The sequence below is a fragment of the Vanellus vanellus genome, assembly GCF_965231255.1.
Source record: "Vanellus vanellus genome assembly, chromosome: 2".
Taxonomy (NCBI): Eukaryota; Metazoa; Chordata; class Aves; order Charadriiformes; family Charadriidae; genus Vanellus; species Vanellus vanellus.
In genome coordinates, this window is record NC_138906.1 from 148,404,770 (window position 1) to 148,424,250 (window position 19,481).

The window sequence follows — 19,481 nt, forward strand, 5'->3', positions numbered from 1 at the left end:
TGTTACTGCAACAGATCTATGTTTGGTTTTTGGGGAGCAGAACAAATGAGCCCATGTACTAGAATATTTGGAGTATTTATGTTTTGCTGTACTACATGAAACACTGGCATAATTATTGTTAGACGGCAGCTGGTTGACACCAGAGGGAATCAGGGAAGGAAATCTTGTCTGTGTTGAAGCTACCTTTAACAGTCACCTAGCTTAAGAAAGAAGTCCAAAGGACTAATTTTCTCATTATATCTTTGGAAGTAATATATATTAAAAAAAAAAAAAACAAACACCTTTTCTTATGCTGGTGCTTGAGCTTTGTCACTGAATCAGGTGATAATACTGCTTTTCACATGTCCCCATCAAAATCACTTGTGATGTTTCACTTCCAAAAGCTGTTCATATGGTTAATTTTACAAGGCCACCTAGCACTGATGTACTGGCCCTAACTTTACTTATGCAGTCATTCCCTTTTTTTATGAGATAATAATTCCAGAGACATTTCCAGTCACGTTTAAGCTTGCCATAAACAATGAAACATGGAGACTTATACTCCTACTTGTTCAACTCTATCAAGGAGATTTACTGAAAAATAAAGTTTGTGAGTATATACAATGAGGCCCTTATGATCTTGGATTCTTAATCTTGGCCTCCACAGATTTTTGGAGTGCAAAAGTGTGTAGTTGTGTTTTTTTTCAAAGATGAGGAATAAATGATTATTATCATGTTGCTAGTCTAAGGCTGATTAGGCCATACGTTTCTCAGCTAACCCTCTCCTTTCCTTTGAGTTCATAGACAAGGAGGTATCAAATGCTGTAGGCAAGAAATGCTGTCCTATTCCAGACTAGAAGTATTTTTGTGACAATATCCATTCTAAGAAGGAAGAATAAGGGGCAAATCATTCCTAATCATAGGAAGCCAGAAGACAAAGTTTATGAATAAACTACTAAAATGACATTTGAAAATTTGGGAGTGGGAATGATAAGAAACGTCTTGAATACAGGAATATTTCTGGTCATGTGTGCAGGCAACTAAATAAACTAGAATATCACAGTTTGTTCCTGCACGGGTACTCAGCCTGTACTTATACCCAGCAAGTCCCAGCTCCTGGGCAGTGTACAGGAGCAATGTACAACACTCCCTTCTTGTTTCCTACAACCATTGCTATTATAGAAACTGTAAACTAATGACAGAAACTCAGATTAGAAACATTATGGATTGCATTTTATTTTGTGTCCATCTTTCCTAATGATGATTTTTTTTTTATTTCTGTATTTGTAAAGCTGTAATGCTGATTAACAGCTTTATCTTTTTGTCAAATTTTTATTAACCAAAATTTGATTATCTTTTTGTGTACAACTTCATCAGATTTAGCATTTATCACATTCTTCATTCCTTCATGAACTTCTTTGCCCATTGTATCAACTAATGCTAAACACTGATTGCAAGATAGACAACTTCCAAATAAAATAATTAATGAAATAATTTTAGTCCACTTCATTGAAATGAAAATCTCTGTGTTTGCTTGCAGCTCCCCTGTATTTTTATGATAATAGCAGAATAGTCCTGATCAAGTCCCCAGTCCAGGTTCTTGCAGTATTTATAGGCTCCTGTGCTAGTCTCTCTGATTATACATAATTTACATAAAATGCCAGTCATGTCACTCTTTCTATTACAATCTTTAATCACTGTATTTTATGTGATGAATATATCCATTAACCCTGATAATCTGGAACTGAAACATCAAGTCCAGGTTCCTGTATAAGTGAAAGACTCTTTTTAAAATCCAGAGTTTTTGAACTAAAAAAGTACTGTTTACAGGCAGTGAGACAACATGGTCCTACCAGTGTTAGGCTAACCTGACCTGAAAATGGCTTTTGATGCAGTAAGTGTTCTCTTAAAGCAACTTGCTGAGAAAGGGAGAAAACAGAATTTTTTATTAAGTTTAATTAAGATGAATTACATAATTGCCAGTCTTTGCCAGCCTTTGCAAAGCCCTCAAGTGTCTTGCTGGACCAGCCTTTGCCTGGGAGCCTGTTTCTTTGATGATTCTTGACAAAGAGTTTTCAGAATGCCTGGCAAAATGTTGGACCTCTTGGTAAAAAAATTCCACTCGACATTCCCTTAAGCCAGTGCTTTAAGGAAGACCTATGGCAAAAGTATGCATAGAATAGGGCAGCTACAGTGCCTGTCAAAGCAGAGTAGGTGGTCCTACTGTCACTTATCTCTAAAAGTCTCTAAGGAAGTTGCACCCGGAGGAGCTATCCTGCTGCTATTAATGCTGGTGCAGTCTAACTTTGTTGTACGTGGATAAACTGTCTAGTGGAACAGAGTTGTCACAAGGCAGAAGAGCAGTCCTCGTGCAGAATAAGCAATCAGCAGGATAAAGCAGTAATACAGCATAGAGCATAGATAAAATGCTTTGCTGTCAGTTTAAGTGGCTGAGAAAGAGAAAACAAGTCATAAAGTTCCTCTGTTTTCCAGAAGAAATTTGTGCTTTATGACTGTATTTTTATAACGTGGAATATTATTTTGAAGTCATGGGTAAAATTTCTACTTTCAGTTAAACTAATCTAATACCTTTTCTTCTCATGTTTTTGCTAAAGAGGAAATTTTCTTCATATGCCCAATATTTTGTTAAAATTGAGCAAATGCTAGCTAGAAAATGCTTCCATATCATTAACATCAGTTTTTAGGCTTTGCCCTATTGATTGGTAACTGCACCTGAATTCTGCGTTCAGAGATAGTCCCTAATGCATTACTGAAGGTATTTCTAAAGTAGCCTAAAAAAGCAAAAGGGGCTGAGGAAGAAAAGTCTATAAACTAGCACAGTAATATCTTTCTGTCCACTTTTCACAAAACTAGATTTTAGAACCCCATTCTTTTCTATCATATATCGATGATGGTAATGCTCTCAAGGTTTTTTCTCTATTTTCAGTGTTTATATCTGCAGCAATAATTTTCTGTGGATTTATAAATAAACATAAAAATTCCAACTGCGTACCATTGGTTCTTCCCACCGTACTACAGGAGAAGGTCTTGGGGGTATTGGAAGATGAAAAACTGAACATGTGCTACAATGTGTGCTTGCAGCCCAGAAAGCCAATCGTATCCTGGGCTGCATCAAAAGAAGCAGGGCCAGCAGGTTGAGGAAGAAGATTCTCCCCCTCTACTCTGCTCTGGTGAGACAGCACCTGGAGTACTGCATCCAGCTCTGGGGTCCCCAGCATAAGCAGGTCCAGAGGAGGGCCAGAAAGATATTCAGGGGGCTCAAGCACCTCTCCTGTGAGGACAGGCTGAGAGAGTTGGGGTTGTTCAGCCTGGAGAAGGGAAGGCTCCAGGGAGACCTTATAGAGGCCTTCCAGTACTTAAAGGGGGCCTACAGGAAAGATGGGGAGGCAATATTTATCAGGGATTGTAGTGATAGGATGAGGGGGAATGGTTTTAAACTGCAAGAGGGTAGATTTAGATTAGATATTAGGAAGAAATTCATTACCTTGAAAGCACAATGAGGCACTGGCACAGGTTGCCCAGAGAAGTTCTGGAAGCTCCATCCCTGGAAGTGTTCAAGGCCAGGTTGGATGGGGTTTTGAGCAACCTGGTCTAGTGGAAGGTGTCCCTGCCCCTTGCAGGAGGGTTGGAACTATATGATCTTTAAGGTTGCTTCCAGCCCAAACCATTCCATGATTCTATGACCTCCAGTCATAGAAATGGCCAGATGGTGGAAAGGTAAAAGTGGAAATGGCCAGATAGTGGAAAGGTAAAATAATCTAATCCTTTGCTTTGGCAAAGATCACTGTAATGATTAGGAATAATGAACTTGGTGCCACAGTAAGGCCAAATATAAGGAATTTAATTTGATTTTTGTTTTCCTTCTCAGCAAGGTTTCAATTAAATCTGGCATTAATCTAATTTCTAGAAAAAAACTTCCTGTGGAGGAAGGACATCAAACTATATGATTGTGGTTATTCTTCTGCCATTACTATATATGAATCTATTAATCTTGTAACTGTTTTGTGTTTGCTCACCTGGATATGCATTTCAAAATTGCTGCACACCGTGAAATATGCTTTGGCAATTGTAAAAGTCAAATCTGTCCAACTATCCATTTTGATTGTTTTTCTCCTGTAAAATTACAGAAACTTGATCTTCACTTTCTGCTCCGTCAACTCAAGCATCCTGAATGTCTTTTATAGTCTCCTACAAAGATAGCATGGCTCCCCAGCCTAACATCCAGTTGCTCTCATGCTTGAAAAGTGCTTCAGTGAGCACACATTTAACCTTTCTTGTTGCTTAGCTCAACAGCGAAAGTAAAGGTTAACTTAAAAAATACTACAGGTCCCAACAATCTGACAATAATACAACTGAGTGATGAAGTCATCACTAATTCGAAAAGCTTTCATCAGTGTCTTCACAAAATGGTTTAAAACATCAATTTCCTTATAATTTTTTTTTTGTGTTCCTTTACTGTGTTCTCTTAGCTGATTGCTCAAATTCTACTTCAGAATGAGTTACTGCGAGTACTCTGTAATTTTTATAATTGTGTTATTGATGGTGCTGAGAACCTGTACAACTTGAACAATTAATTCCCTCTCGGTGTTTCTTAGCTATTTGCCAATTGAGTCTCGTCAGTCTTGGTTAACCTTTTTATTAGTTCTCACACCTTTTCTAGAAAAGCTGTTATGGATGGAAGAAGTCACCAATGTTAGGTCCAAAATCTTCCAATATGTAGCCCTGATCTTTAGTTAGAATTTCATCATTTGTATCTTGACTTTGGAGAACCCTACTGAAAACTGGCTTTTTGGGTAACGAAGGTTATGCTAGTGACAGGAACTGTAAAGGTTAATTAGTTGGGATGTTTATATACACATGGAGTTACAAAATGAGCATTTATTTCTCCTGTGGAATATAAAAAGCTGACATCTTATTTTCAAGTAAGACTAGAGTAAGTTTATCTTCATTGCAGTAGAATGCAGAATACATCTAAGGGCTTGTTTACGTTACAAGACTAGCTTATTTTAGTTGTTTCATTTTAAAGTGCTTTTGATTACCCACACAACTTTCTTGGAAGAGACATAGTTATATATTTCAGTAAATTTTCTTCATGACTATTGTTTTGCTAGTAGTTCTGCAAGGACTATTCCACAGTGGTTTGCTTCTGATAGAAGAGGTCGGTATTTTCCTCTGTATGTTTTCTACTGTTGTCATCTTGACCAGATGGTACCTTTCTGTATAAAAGCTACCCGGCAGCCAGGGTTACCATTTTGACTTCCAAGTGTTCACTTCCACTCTCTTTCTAGAGTAGCTGGCAATCTTCCATATGGATTTTTACAAAGATCCGGGGAATAAATTTTCTTCTTTGGAAAGCTGCATGTTAAGCCTCTTTTATGGAGGACTTGCTCTAGCGCAGACAACTCTAAGAGACTATCAGAAACTTAAGAGGGGGAAACATCCAGAGCTGGTCTCAGCACTGCAGAAATGCAAAGTAGCTCTGGTAGAAATGCCCAATTCAGGAATCTGAACTGGGTATCTGAGCTTGACCCTGCGCTCTGCTGATATTTCAAGAAACCAGGTTGTTACACACATGATGTTGTTACTACATGGTAGTGTGGTGGGAAGTTTTTCACATAGGCACGGTGGATATCTCAATATCTCTCTTCCTCCTATCTGAGCCCTGGGATCTAAACTGAAGGACTTCTGTCTAGACAGCCGTAACTGTTCGATTCTGCACATTGGGGTGCACATTTGGGCTCATATAACAACTGTGGATTGAGAGCCCAGTATGTAAACTACTGTGGAGCAAATTCTTTTAGCTTGCAAACGTAAAGTCGTGTCATAGAATCATAGAATCATAGAATCAGTGAGGTTGGAAGGGACCTTTAAGATCATCAAGTCCAACCATTAACCTACCCTGATAAAAACACCACCACTCCTAAACCATGTCCCTAAGCACCTCATCTACCCTTTTCTTAAACACCTCCAGGGATGGTGAATCCACCACCTCTCTGGGCAGCTTATTCCAATGTTTAATAACCCTTTCAGTGAAAAAATGCTTCCTAACATCTAATCTAAACCTGCCCTGACATAACTTGAACCCATTTCCTCTTGTCCTATCACTTGTCGCCAGGGAGAAGAGGTCAGCTCCCATCTCTCTAAAACCTCCTTTCAGGTAGTTGTAGAGGGTGATAAGGTCTCCCCTCAGCCTCCTCTTCTCCAGGCTAAACAACCCCAGATCCCTCAGTCGTTCCTCATAAGGTTTGTCCTCCAGACCCTTCACCAGCTTTGTAGCCCTTCTCTGGACACGCTCCAACACCTCAATGTCCTTCTTGTAGTGAGGGGCCCAAAACTGAACACAGTACTCGAGGTGAGGCCTCACCAGTGCCGAGTACAGGGGGATGATTACTTCCCTAGTCCGGCTCACCACACTTTTCCTGATGCAGGCCAGGATGGTGTTGGCCGCCTTGGCTGCCTGGGCACACTGCTGTCCTACCAGTATCTAATATAGGTGCTATAACTTTTTATAGAAATACAAACTATTTTTCTGTAAACTTGTGGTCTGCTCCTATGTTGGATAGTTAGGTGCTGCTTTAAAAATACACACATTTAATCCCATCTCACCAGCATGTTGAGAATGACAGTTGAATTGAAAATTTAAAGTTTTATGTACCGTGGTAATTTCCGAGTTATTGAATGCACCTGTCTCATTTCATAGTAGTCCAGCTGATGTTCCCTGGCATGAACACGTTTAGCCTGCCAGCTTTGTCTTGGAGAAGCTGCTGTACACAGCCCACCATTCATTGATGAGCCACCACTGATTTAATTCACTGAGTTTAATAATGGGCCTTTACCTCACATTACTGAAAAAAATGGACATTTTCACAGCGGTTATTTTCTGCTTGCTCTTTTGTGGAGGCATCAAAACAGCTCAGTATGTCCTATTTCATCCCTTACAGACTGAAATATGAACCATAGAGATATTTTAAAACTGAAGTTCGTTGTATGATATCACATATATACTGTAATTGTGGATACCATAAAGAGAGGGAAAAAAAAGAAAAGGTATGCCGACTCACATTCATTAGTAAAGTTACAGTTTTAGGAGTTCAACAATCCAAAACATCCTGCACAGTATTAGGCAAAACAGTTCTCTTTTGACTGTCCATGTTGCTGATATTTTCTTGCAGTTTGATCATTATTGAAGTAGCTATCTTTTTTATTTAATGGTGACAATACCCTAGTAATAATGCAGATTTTTTTTCAAAGAAAATTCTCCTCTTCATCAGACTTAAAGCTTTCCTTTGAAAAACCAGGATACTTTCAACTGCTGGGCAAAGCACCTGCTGAATGGTCCCTGTGGTAAGAAACGGAAACACTTTAAAAAATTACACTCAAAATTAGATGCAGTCATGTGCAGATGAAGTGTATTATGATATATTCTCTGTGATGGCTGAGGGAAAAAGACTTTGGTGTCAGAATGCCTTTTGTAGGAGTATAGTAGCTCACTATTATTGAGGAGGAGAAAATCTAGGTTGCTGGTCAATCTGTATTTTTCCCATGTCATGCCACTTTATCATGGCTTAAATTTATTACAGTAAAATTTGGCTGGCGTATGGTGCTTTGTATTAAACATATTTTATTTGTTAGCTAGTTTGCATACACAGAAGATACCTTGCTTGTGAAATTGTGGAAAAATATGTTTATAGTAATTTAATGCAAATAAGACTGTCTACACATTTGCTTTCTGTTATTTTCACATTCGCACCATATTTTGAAAGAGTTCTGATGATTGTTGCTAGAAATAATTAGTCCATCGATTTTCAGTTTTTTTCTTTTTTAATGGTATGTTAAAGTATTTTCAGTTTTTCAGTTTTAAAGTATGTTAAGCACATCAGACTGAAGTAGATGATACAACTATTTTAGCCTAATGGTTGAAAATTATGTCAAAATTTGACTTGTTACAAACTAAAAAGAATAGATACTACATAGTTTCATTTGAGACCTAGAACACAAAGAAGATTCTGGACTTAGTAACACAAAACATGAAATAGTGGAACCGCACAATTTTAAAAATAGTTTAAATTAAGTGCCTTGACCAGCATGTACATTTGTAGGCAATAGTACTGTAGCAAGACACTAATCAGCTAAGTACCGTAATCCTCCTTATAGGGTAAATTCTTACTTGACCTCCAGCTATATACAGCGCATGGTAACAGCATTAAACTATAACACTCCTCTCATGCTCTCAATAGCTTCCCATTGGGTCAGCTCTTTGACTTGAATTGCTCTTGTTCCATACACTAGACTTTTTTTTTTCTTTTCCCCCTAGATGCCTTATATTTTGTAATTACATTTGGGGGGAAGGGAAAGGATTGTAAAATATATCTAAAAAATTGCGTCTCGAAATTAAGAGACTGTTCATATGATTTCCCTGAACCTAGAGGATTAAATGAAAGACCTAGCCAGAACAGAAATTGATGTATTCTCATGAACCCGAGGCTTCCTACTTCCCAGATGTGCAATGGCTCATCAAAAGGTAAAGCAGGGAAGAAAGATGCTGAATGTGTCGTGTAAAAAGAATGTGTGAGGCTCCGCATTTTTTGTTCTTTTTGGGGATGATGAGGAAGATATTTTTACTTCTAGCAAAGAAAAGGCTCCATGGAAGTACAGAAAAACTTTTTACTATGCTTCATATATATGAGAATAGTATCTTTAACAAAGTTTTATACTTTTCTTTAAGTTAGCAATTTAAATTTTACTATATTTTCTGTGACAAAAATATTTCTTGAAAAGTTGGGTTTCTTTTTATAAAAATAGTATATGCAGAATTTTGGAATTTTCTCATATTTTATATTATTTGAAGTCCTTTTTAGTAACAGCTCAGTATTGTATTAACTCATGTTTTAATGTTTCAGTGACCTACTATTCTTTTAACACCCCTGGTTTTAAACTCATTTGAGTCCTGTTGTATGGCAGCTGTTAATTGATTCCACCCTTCTGCAAATGATTTCTGTGGTGTCAGTACTGAGACAGATAACTAGAATGCACATTCTGAACAATTATTTTTGAAAGCAATTTAGTCAATTTAGCATTGTTTTTATGATTGGCTTTTTTAAAATGAGATTTTACTGAAAAAGTAGGTGAGATATTTCTTGTTTATGTATTAAATGGAAATAATTAGCAAAATATTCATTTTGAAAATGTTCAAAAGTAGAAATCTCAGGATGTTTACCTTATTTGTAAAAGGTAAGCATTCATCAATGTAGCTGAATGAACAGTAAGTTTAAAATATAGTTACTTTACTTCTCTCTTTGCAGTTCTCTGAAATCAAATTATATGATGTAAGGGCTACTGAAAACTCAGTCAAAATAAAGGAGGACAAAGCCTTTTGTACTGGTAGTCCCATTTTCCTATCTGTGATGTTCTTGATATAGCAGAAGAACTGTGAAATTAACTTATTACTTAAATATTTGTAGATTAGCAAGGGATGCTAAAATGCTTAAAATCTCTAGTTTTGTTCAGTAGTTCCTCATTTTTTCCATGTTATAACTCTCTTCCCCACACAAATTAAAATTGAAATCTGCAGTGCTGAATTTTTGCTGAATTTTTGCTGAATTGCTTGAATAGAAAATATGTGATTCTGAAGTAATTGTTTTATATGTCTATGCAGTCATGTCAGGTTCTAAGCAAAGTTGTTATCAGTGGTGAATTTAATTATGTTAATGTTTTGTTACTACAGATTTCCTTTCATTCCATTGATACCAGCCTGCAGTCAGTGAATTTATATTTTCAGATAAAATCTAATAGAGATCAACATCTGTAGTATCACTCTCACGCTTCAGTAAATTTTATAATCAGCATTGTAAACTTAATTCATTATTGTTTGCAGATATTTAGCTGGAAGGTATTTTAATGGTTCAAAACATGGTTGCTATAAAATAAAATTTGTAAGGCATGGCTGAAATGAGAAATGAAATCATGTCTCAGATGAACTTTCCTTAGTGAATTGCTTAAATATCTGAGTGTTACATGTACTTCAGGGCAGCCTGTTTAAAACTATATTGGTCAAGAAGTATGATAAATACCTTTTTCTTTTTATCAGAGTAGGCTGTTCAAATGAATGAGCTTGCAAATGGTGCATTGGTTGCTTATGTTGTTTCTTGGTTTTGGGGGGGTGAGAAACCAAAGAGAGGGGAACAGACAGATCAGAAGATTAATCTAGTATAAAACTAGACACCACAGAAGAACTCCAAAAAGAGATCTTGGTAGAAACTGGAACTGCTTAGAAGTCAGAAAAAGCAATTTTTTCCAATAGGCTGCTTTGGAGAGTGCAAAATGATTTCTCATGCACAATGTGACTCAGCAAAAGCAAAACTTAAAAGCAGAGAATGAGAAAAGGAGTTAAATCAATACCAGCTAGTCTCTTAAAAACACTGCCCAAAATAGGTAAACATTTTGCAAATTCTTCAGTATTGCAAAGGAAGTCTGTGGAAATACGTTCGCAAGAGTACCTGGCAGTGAGAGAGTGGGACCCTCCCGGAGAAAGGCAGATGGATCTTAATTTTGCACAGCAAGTTTTCTGGGTTCACTGCAGTCACGGGAGTTTTGGTTGCAAGGTCCAGAGTGCGTTCGGCTCACCTTCTTGCAGCCTAGGAACTTTTTTGCAAGGTGTCATGATCGTGTTTTATCTGCTCCCTGTCACTGTTGTTCTAAAGCAAGTGCCTGTCTGTTGAACACAGCGCATTGAAGTAAAAAAGCTTAGAACAGTAGAATATTCTTATCTGATCACTCAGGAACCAACAAATGCTATTTTCCTGACAGAAGCCATAGAGTAAAGGGGACACGAAGCTGTGCTCATTGTAGTTGATGAGATCCCTAACATGAAGGCCTATCTCTTGCATCTCTTTTGTGACAGAGTTCCAGTGGCAAATGTGAATTTCTACCTACTCTGAATTCTTCTTTCTGGTACTGGAAGGATCACATTTTGAAAACAGTTAAGCAAAATTACAATATGTGGAGGATTAATATTTGCAGTTTTAATTTTCCAGTGAATTTTATTCCTTGCTAATTTATAGGAAACAGAGGAAAAAACATTAAAGTATTGTCTAGGAAATTATAATTAGGTCTTACAAGTAGGTGGCCAATGTTCAGTTGTTAAGTAGATGATGATGGCTCAGGTCCACTGAGCCCTTACTGTTTTTTAATTGACCCAAAACTTATTTATAAGAGTTTCCAAGTAAATATAGATTAATTCAGGTATCCATACGTTTGAACATATCTTTAGAATGATATTTACTTGAAAGTTTTCTCCAGTTCAAATGTGTCTGCTATTGGTCTGAGAACAAGACTGGTAGCCAGGAAGATCCGAGATCTGGTTTTGACTGTGATATAAATACTTCACATATTAGAGTGTTTTTGAGTATCCGTGGCTTCTGAAATGTGATGGAGACTTACCTTTTAAAATTTCCTTTTCCTCAGTACGCTTGGATTAATTGTTTAAAAATCTAAATCAAAGCATAAGAGTGTTTTCTCTTCGAGGAATAATACAAGTGAGCGTTAAAGACTTTCAAGCTATTTAGTTCCATTACTGAAATCAGCTGTCTTATATTCTTGTATGCCATATTTTAGGTACTTACTTCCTACTGTAGTGTGGGGGAGTTGAATAATTTAACTTTATGAGCAGGAGATCAGGCTACAGTCAAGCTGTACTAGTGGTGTCTGTAGTGCACTGCAAATAAGGTTTCCATCAGTGTAAGGTTAAGACACGTGTGTTAAAAGACCAAATGTCATGTATTGATAAATTACAATTAAAAAAAATATAATTAGTAGAAAATAAGTTTCAGTTTCTATATCTGAAAAAAAGAAATTATAGAATGTGCCTGATGAAGAGATTTGTGCAGGTTCTAGAGTTTTCTAACCATAATAGAGACTTTATTTTATTATTGTTTCAAAGAAGCAGTAATCACGGTGGCCTGGAGGATTTTTCAGTGGTGTGGTAACCTTTTCAGAAAAGGTGTTAATCCTTCTGACAAGAGATATATAGTGCTTAGTTGAGCTGGCAGCTGGAGGGTGTGTATCACAGCTGTTGACACACATTTAAAGCTCTCTTAACTTTTAATTTTCCAGGAAAGTCCTGGAAAGGCAGGAGTAGTCATTTTCCATGGTGTATCTAGCTGGAGGTACATGAGGAAAGGCTTTTATTAAGGTATCTTTAAGGTAGTTAATGGTGAGAAATGGATTAGACAAAGGCTCATGAAGGTGAGGGAGAATTAGCTTGTGATCTAAAAATAACAGCAGATAATTAATAGTAGTGACTGGCCATAAGTTTTCATGACTACTGTTACTCCTACTATGATTTAATAACACTGGTTTAAAATGTATAGCATACATTGTACAACTGTGTTTGTAGCAGGTATCTTTAAAACGAAAAAAAGTGACTAATGGTAAAGGGGGGCTAATTGTGCAGTACTGACCAGTAACGAGAATGGCAGGCTTGAATACTAAGCGGTATGGTGACTGTAGGGCAGGATGAGCCCTCTCCTGCCAGCAAAGTTTCTGGCTGATCAGGTGTACAGGTACAGTTAATTTGTTTCTGCTGGATAGGATTACGACTTCTGGCATTTGATCCTGGTAGTGAAGTTAGATCCCTTCATCGGGGATGAAATTAATTACAAAGGCAGTTTGATAGTGCCAATCAACAAAGGTCAGGAATTAAATTAGTTGCTTTTATCTATCAGGATGCTTTCTCTGAAGAAAAAGGTTGCATTTTCAGGAAAGTCCTTATTCTGGGATGTGGCCCAGTACTTGCCACATGCAGGGCACCTGTGTAAACCTTTTTCCCTCATGAAGGGTTGGAATAGATGGAGGGCCCAGCTGATGTTTACATTACTGTCAGCCATGGATGATGTTCCTATATTCATGTCTTAGCAACAAAACGCAGGAAAGGCAATGACTGCTTGTGGTAAATGTAACAGACAAGGTTAGAAACTGTTTGTATAAGAGGTATAAAAATATAATGCTAAACTGGCATATCCTCCTCTCGTTAACATAGTTCATGCTAGAAAAAAAGGTGGATTTTTCAGTAAATCTTGTGCCAGTTCCTCAGATGATGTTTTTTTCCTGATTGAAGTACATTTGCCTCAGCAAAAAGTCTACAATAAGTGTTTTCACTCATACAGAAATTCCACCTTTTTTATCCCCTCAGCCTCTCCCCTCATGACTTTGTAGCAGCAATGTTTCCAGAATAGATTTGTCCACTATTTGCATCCATGTGAGGACGTGGAGTCATATATATATACACACACAGATATATTTGCATGTATGTGTATATATGTATAATCTGTAGCTAAAACAATTCTTAGTATTCTGTTTATGTTACTATAGATATGTGTGTGCAGGTGTTTAATCCTGAAGAATGCGTACGCTCTGCTGCAAGGCACACGTGAGATTTGTCAAACCAGATTCTGTATGGGTTTGTGTGTTACACAGTCCATGATGGAGTCAATCCTATAAACCAAACTCATAGACTGTTTTAATGTCTTGGAGAATCAAATCTATGCAAAAATCTGTGGCTGTGAATACAACTTGACCCATATGTAATATAGAATCATAGAATAGTTTGGGTTGGAAAGGACATTTAAAGGTCATCTAGTCCAACGCTCTACAATGAGCTAGATCAGGTTGCTCAGAGTCCCATCCAACCAGGCCTTGAATGTTTCCAGGGACGGGGCATCTACAATCTCTCTGGGCAACCTGCTCCAGTGTTTCACCACCCCCATTGTAAAAAATTTCTTTCTTTTATCTAGTCTAAATCTACCCTCTTTTACTTTAAAACCATTACCCCTTGTGCTGTCACAACAGGCCCTGCTAAAACATCTGTCCCCATCTTTCTTATAAGGCCCCTTTAAGACTTGTTATAAGTGCCCTTTAACTTCTTATAAGACTCCTTTTACAGACTGAGTATACACAGTGTATTAACAGCAGATTATGTGTACATTCCATGCGCACACATATTTGTCTCAGTCTTGCAGTGAGATGCACATGGACGAATGCCACATCTGTTGAGTGCCATTTATTCCAATTGGATATGCATAGAGAGAAAAGATTTTGTCTATATGGGGAGCAATATTGGGGAGGGGAAATTAGGCATGTTTTTATTATAGGCATGGCAGAAATTTTCAGCGATGTAGGTAATTTGCTATTGGAACAACTTACTTTGGGATGTGGCTGAAGTATTTAAATGAAGAATATTTATCGTCCTTAAAGAAAGTTTCCACATCTAATCTCTTGTCTTAATGAAAACTTCTATGTCTTTGCAAAGTCTCTGGGTTCTGGTAGTTCTGTTGTCCTAATTGTCTGTTCCCATCGGCCATTCTGCTTTTAGACTTACGAAACTCTGTTCATGTCACATTAGAGTGATTCAACTTGAGTCCCCAGTAGCAGAATCCATAGAGTTTTTGTTAAACTTACAGAGGTTATGATTTGTGCTGGTACTAACATGACACTTTAATAAGACAGATAGGACATCTTAGCTTCACCATAAGCAAGCAGGCATCCAAATGATGCTTATATTACTTGTCATGCTTCACAGGAAGAGTTGCAGTTTTGCAAGATTGAATTAGTTTCCTCGTTTGCAGATGCCATTGTAAGGCTAAAATACTTTAATATTTACAAGGCAAGACTGGGTCCAAATCTTTCAAGCACAGTTTAATGACCCTGTATGGTACCTACGACAGGATGCCAATTTGCCAGTCACCCCTCTGCGCACACTCTGCTCAGACAGTTGTGGTTTTCCCTTGCTGAGCGGAGACCTCATTTCCTTTCTGGCTGTGAGAAGAGCATTTTCTCTCCTACTAGCGAGGAGAGCCCTTCCTACTTTCCTGAGCACCAAGGAGAGCCTGTTTTTCCTTCCCCACTAAGTTGAACCCTTTCCTTTCCTTATCCCTTGTAGAACAACTGTGGCAACGACAGGGCTGTGTCTTTGCTTTCCTTTTTCCTGTCCTTCCGGACACTAGGCAGAATCTCCTGGTTGCTGCCTGCAAAGCTGCCCTTCGGGATCAGTGGTCATTTGTGAGGGTAGAAAACATTTTCAAAGGGATCTCACTTATAAAGATAGTACTAAATACCAGATGAAAGGGCTGATAACACAAAAAACAGGTACATGTACATATTTTCATTAGTTAAAGCTTGAGCTAATCTAGCTTATCCCAGAGAAGACCCACCTCACCATCTCTTTTATCCACACCTGGGAACAGGGATCTTTGCTCCAGTTTCCTGCAGGCAACTCCTTCAGATCCATCTGGGGTGAAGAACTAAGTACGGATCTGGACGTGTCTGGAAGTGGCATTTTAAATGCTTGTTACCCTGTTAGGGTTGATAAAGGCAGGATCTGAAGCTCCAGTTTGTTTTTTCCCTATGAAACACTACTCCCTATTTAATTGATCCCTTCTAATCAAGTAGCAAACAATGTTGTATCAAACAAACAGATCATATAACATTCATAATATATTCCAGACACATCCTCCGTTAAAATATTGCATATAATAAAATCGCATGCTTCAGTCAATCATTTGTCAGTGTCAGGAAAGAGCATCTGTTGAAAATTTTTTTTTTTCACCTTCCTCTGAAGCCTCAGAGGTTGTCTATAGCTAGATATTGACTGACAAAGAGTCAATGCTTACTGTGGTACAGGAACTCCATTCTGGTATCTGGCTGGTGTGTTGTGCTCAAATGCTTGGACTAATGCTATTGACATCCCTATAGGGATGGGAAGTATTTTTTTGTCAAGTCAGACAGGCAGGACTTTGAAGCTCTTTCCCTTCTTATGCAACACAAAAAATGTTTTGTTTTCTGAGTTCAGATCTTCTGAGTTCATCTGAGTTAGACAAGTGCCACCATTGATCTTTGTCTGTCCTCTTTACTGCCCTTTGCTCACATTATAGTTTTGTAGGAACTGAAATGTGTGTTTTTAAGCAATAATGGCTGCTGAAAGATCAAACTAACTGATTGATCCATCTAGCCTTAATTTCTATGGTGATTATAAAATCCTATGAAATAGAAGTATATGGTCAAGTTATATTGCTGTAAAATGATTACAAAGGATTATAAAATTCTGGTACTTGTGAAGTGGTTATGACTAAAAAGTAGCGTAAGTATTTGTATTCTGTATTTTAGAATGTTGTATTAGCACTTTTCCTTTAAAGCTGCTTTTGATTTAAAGCGTGCCCCATAAACAGATTTGTAGTGTGACATGCTTTCTTTAATTTAGTATAGAAAATGTGTGAGCCCATTCACAAAGAGATGCAATGAACGGATTTTTTTTTTTTTTCCAACAGCTGATCATTCCATCGTTTAATTAGCATTAACTGTATATTTGTGGTACAAGAAATATTGACAGAATTCTTTCTTCTTTCTTGTCACGATTATTTAGGAAAAGAAGCCCATCAATATCAAGAGAACAGAACAGAAGATACGACCAAAGGGACGAGAGAGACGAATATTCACAGTATGCTACATCAGACAGTGCGATGCCCAGGTCACCATCAGATTATTCAGATAGGCGGTCGCAGCGTGGGCCTCAGTTATATGAAGAACCTGAACTGGGTGATTATAGGGATTCCAACAGAAGGAGTCGCAGGCGTTCCAAGGAGTATCCGGTAGAAGAGGAAGATGCACAGAACAGGGAAGAATATGAAAGGCAGCGGAGGGAAGAGGAATACCAGGCACGATACCGAAGCGATCCTAATTTGGCTCGTTATCCAGTCAAGCCACAACCGTACGAGGAACAAATGCGTATCCATGCTGAAGTGTCCCGAGCACGTCATGAACGGAGACATAGTGATGTCTCATTGGCCAATACTGAGTTGGAAGATTCTCGGATGTCTATGTTGAGGATGGAACGACCGTCAAGACAAAGATCAGTGTCTGAGCGCAGGGCTGCCATGGAAAATCAACGTTCATACTCTATGGAAAGAACTCGAGAGGCTCAGGGACCAAGTCCCAATCGTCAGAGGACCACAAATCATAGCCCTCCTACACCTAGGAGGAGTCCAATTCCTCTGGAAAGACCAGACATGAGGCGCTCTGATTCATTAAGGAAACAACACCATTTGGATCCCAATTCTGCCGTACGGAAAACAAAACGTGAAAAGATGGAGACCATGTTACGGAACGATTCACTCAGTTCAGACCAGTCTGAATCTGTCAGACCTCCACCACCAAAGCCCCATAAAACAAAAAAGGGAGGTAAAATGCGCCAGGTTTCATTAAGTAGCTCAGAAGAAGAATTAGCATCCACTCCAGAGTATACGAGTTGTGATGATGTAGAGATTGAAAGTGAAAGCGTTAGTGAAAAAGGTAAGATTTCCAATTTTTTGACTGTTTCAATATATAGATGTGGTTTAGTTTCCTTTCCATTGTATGTTTATTTTACCTATTAGAATTGACTGCAACCACGTATCTAATATCTACAACCCTTCACAGGTGACTCAAGTTTGTTGTGATGGGAATTGCTTTTTTTCTGATTTTGTGTTTCATTTACTTAAATCTAAATTTAATGATTTACATGGAAAATGACATCACAGCTACTAGAAGTATTTGGCCATGTTAAAGGAAAAAATATGCCTATTGAAAAACCTGTTAATTAAATCTGAAAAGTACCTAAAGCAGGGCTGCTATATAAGGCCCTGGTTTTATGTCCATCGGTACCACCTTTGTGTACTCCTGGATCACAGTGAGTGCTCTGGATCTCAGTTTGCTCTGGATCAAGTGTGGGTGCATGACCGCGTTTCTACTGAATGAACTGGAGCACACGATACAAAGCATATGCCAGTTTCATGCTGGCTGCTGCAGGTTAAAGAGCATCTGATCTGCAAAAAAAGTTGTGTGTATAAAGTTAACCCATTCAAGTTTTAAAACAAATTTAAAATGACTGATGTGGTTTATACCAATGGAGGTTTCTCTTTGCTGTTGGGCTATGGTACTTTTTGGTTACAGTGCTTTTTAGGATTCATGATGTTGGAGTTACTCCATTGTCAGAAAGAAAACCTAAGATTAATTGAAATGATTCCCAACCTATTCAAAGGTAATGTATGACTGAAATATGAAAGCACTGGGGACCATCAGTTTAAAGTAAATCAAATTAATAATATTAGTTCGCTTACCTTCATGTATGTTGTTGGTCTAAAATAAAATAGCTATAACTTTTTCCAGTTATTATTCTTATGCTAGTGCACCTTTACTAATTCTCATGAATGGTCATCTGCTGTTGTGGATTGGGATTAGAAAATTTGCTACTATATGTTATTAATACTGCTATCAAATTGGTTCTGAAGCAAGAAATTTATTAGAGTTAGTGAAATAACTCGGAGTTTTCATATGTCAATCGCAGCAACCATGGTCTCGTAAATAAGGAGCAAGATAGTGTAGAATGGAAGGAAATTTCACCCAGGTCAAAGTAGACATGCGCTTACATGAAACAACTGTGATGAAACCTTGATTCCCTTAGTCTTCCTGATGAGTAGAAAAACTTCTATCAACTTCAGGGTGTTCACAATTTTGTTCTTAGTAGCAACCTTGAGGAAAATAGACCCAATCAATATATGGGAAGTAGTAACAAAGTGTTTATTTAATGAAATTCAGCACAGGAAACATGGTATATAGAATAATATACGAACAATATATTTTTTGTACACATAACATACAAAACATTTAAATCATGCTATATGAACAATGTTTGATTCTCTGTCATCATAATAATCTGACAAATTATAACTTTAACTTAAATAATTTTCTATTTTAACTGTCAAATAAAACATTATTATTGATAACAATAGTTAATGATAATTTCATGTCTGTGCTGATTTCTGAGGTAGTGAGTGAAGCTAAATTGAGCATGTATTTCATAAATGAATGAAAAAAGCTCGCAAAATTTTACAGAAAAAAAATTGCTGGTTTATGCTTTGTTAATCTTGACTGAATTACTGTAAGCAGGTTTCATGACATATAGAGTGTAGCTGTGTCAGCATGGCCCAGTGGTGGCCTGTGGCTGGAACCAGTGTGGAGAACGGCCTTGGTTTTTCATCAGTGAAGCGTGCAACTGTTGACCTGGGAAAGAGGTCTGACTGCTTCTGACTGTGCTTGCTTCCAGCCTGAGCTGGAGGGTCCTGTTTGATGGGCTGGGGGCAGTGACCGTGCATGGAACAGGCAGCCACCCCAGCGGTAACACCTGGACCTCCAGTCAGAGCCAGCTGGTGCCAGCCTCAGCAGCCCTGGTCATGTTATCAAACGATATCCTCAGCCCCATTCATACTTCTCCCCCACTCTTTAACCCCTGGAGCAGAAGCTCCAGAAAAGTATTTGTATCAGTGGATTTGGGAAGATTTGGCTTCTGCTAGGCATGGGGGAGGAGAGAAGAGATCTGCTAGGATGAAGAGGAAGAGGGGGTCTCACCATCTGGATCTAGCCTTCACAGCTGCTATAGGTAGACCCACAAAGTC

General features: G+C 38.0%; 1 protein-coding gene across 29 annotated transcripts in view; it reads left to right on the forward strand.

Annotated features, from left to right (window-relative positions):
- The window catches only part of RIMS2 (regulating synaptic membrane exocytosis 2), a gene marked incomplete at both ends in the record, with an annotated part of 495,649 nt that overhangs the window by 204,186 nt on the left and 271,982 nt on the right, over window positions 1–19,481 (forward strand). For 28 of the 29 annotated variants that reach the window (XM_082499090.1, XM_082499111.1, XM_082499112.1 and 25 more), the window contains one exon: window positions 16,415–17,340. In XM_082499090.1, the coding sequence (XP_082355216.1) occupies window positions 16,415–17,340 (926 nt within the window). Of the gene's footprint in view, window positions 1–16,381; window positions 17,341–19,481 lie in introns of all 29 variants that reach the window. The other variant, XM_082499092.1, reaches the window with a different exon arrangement.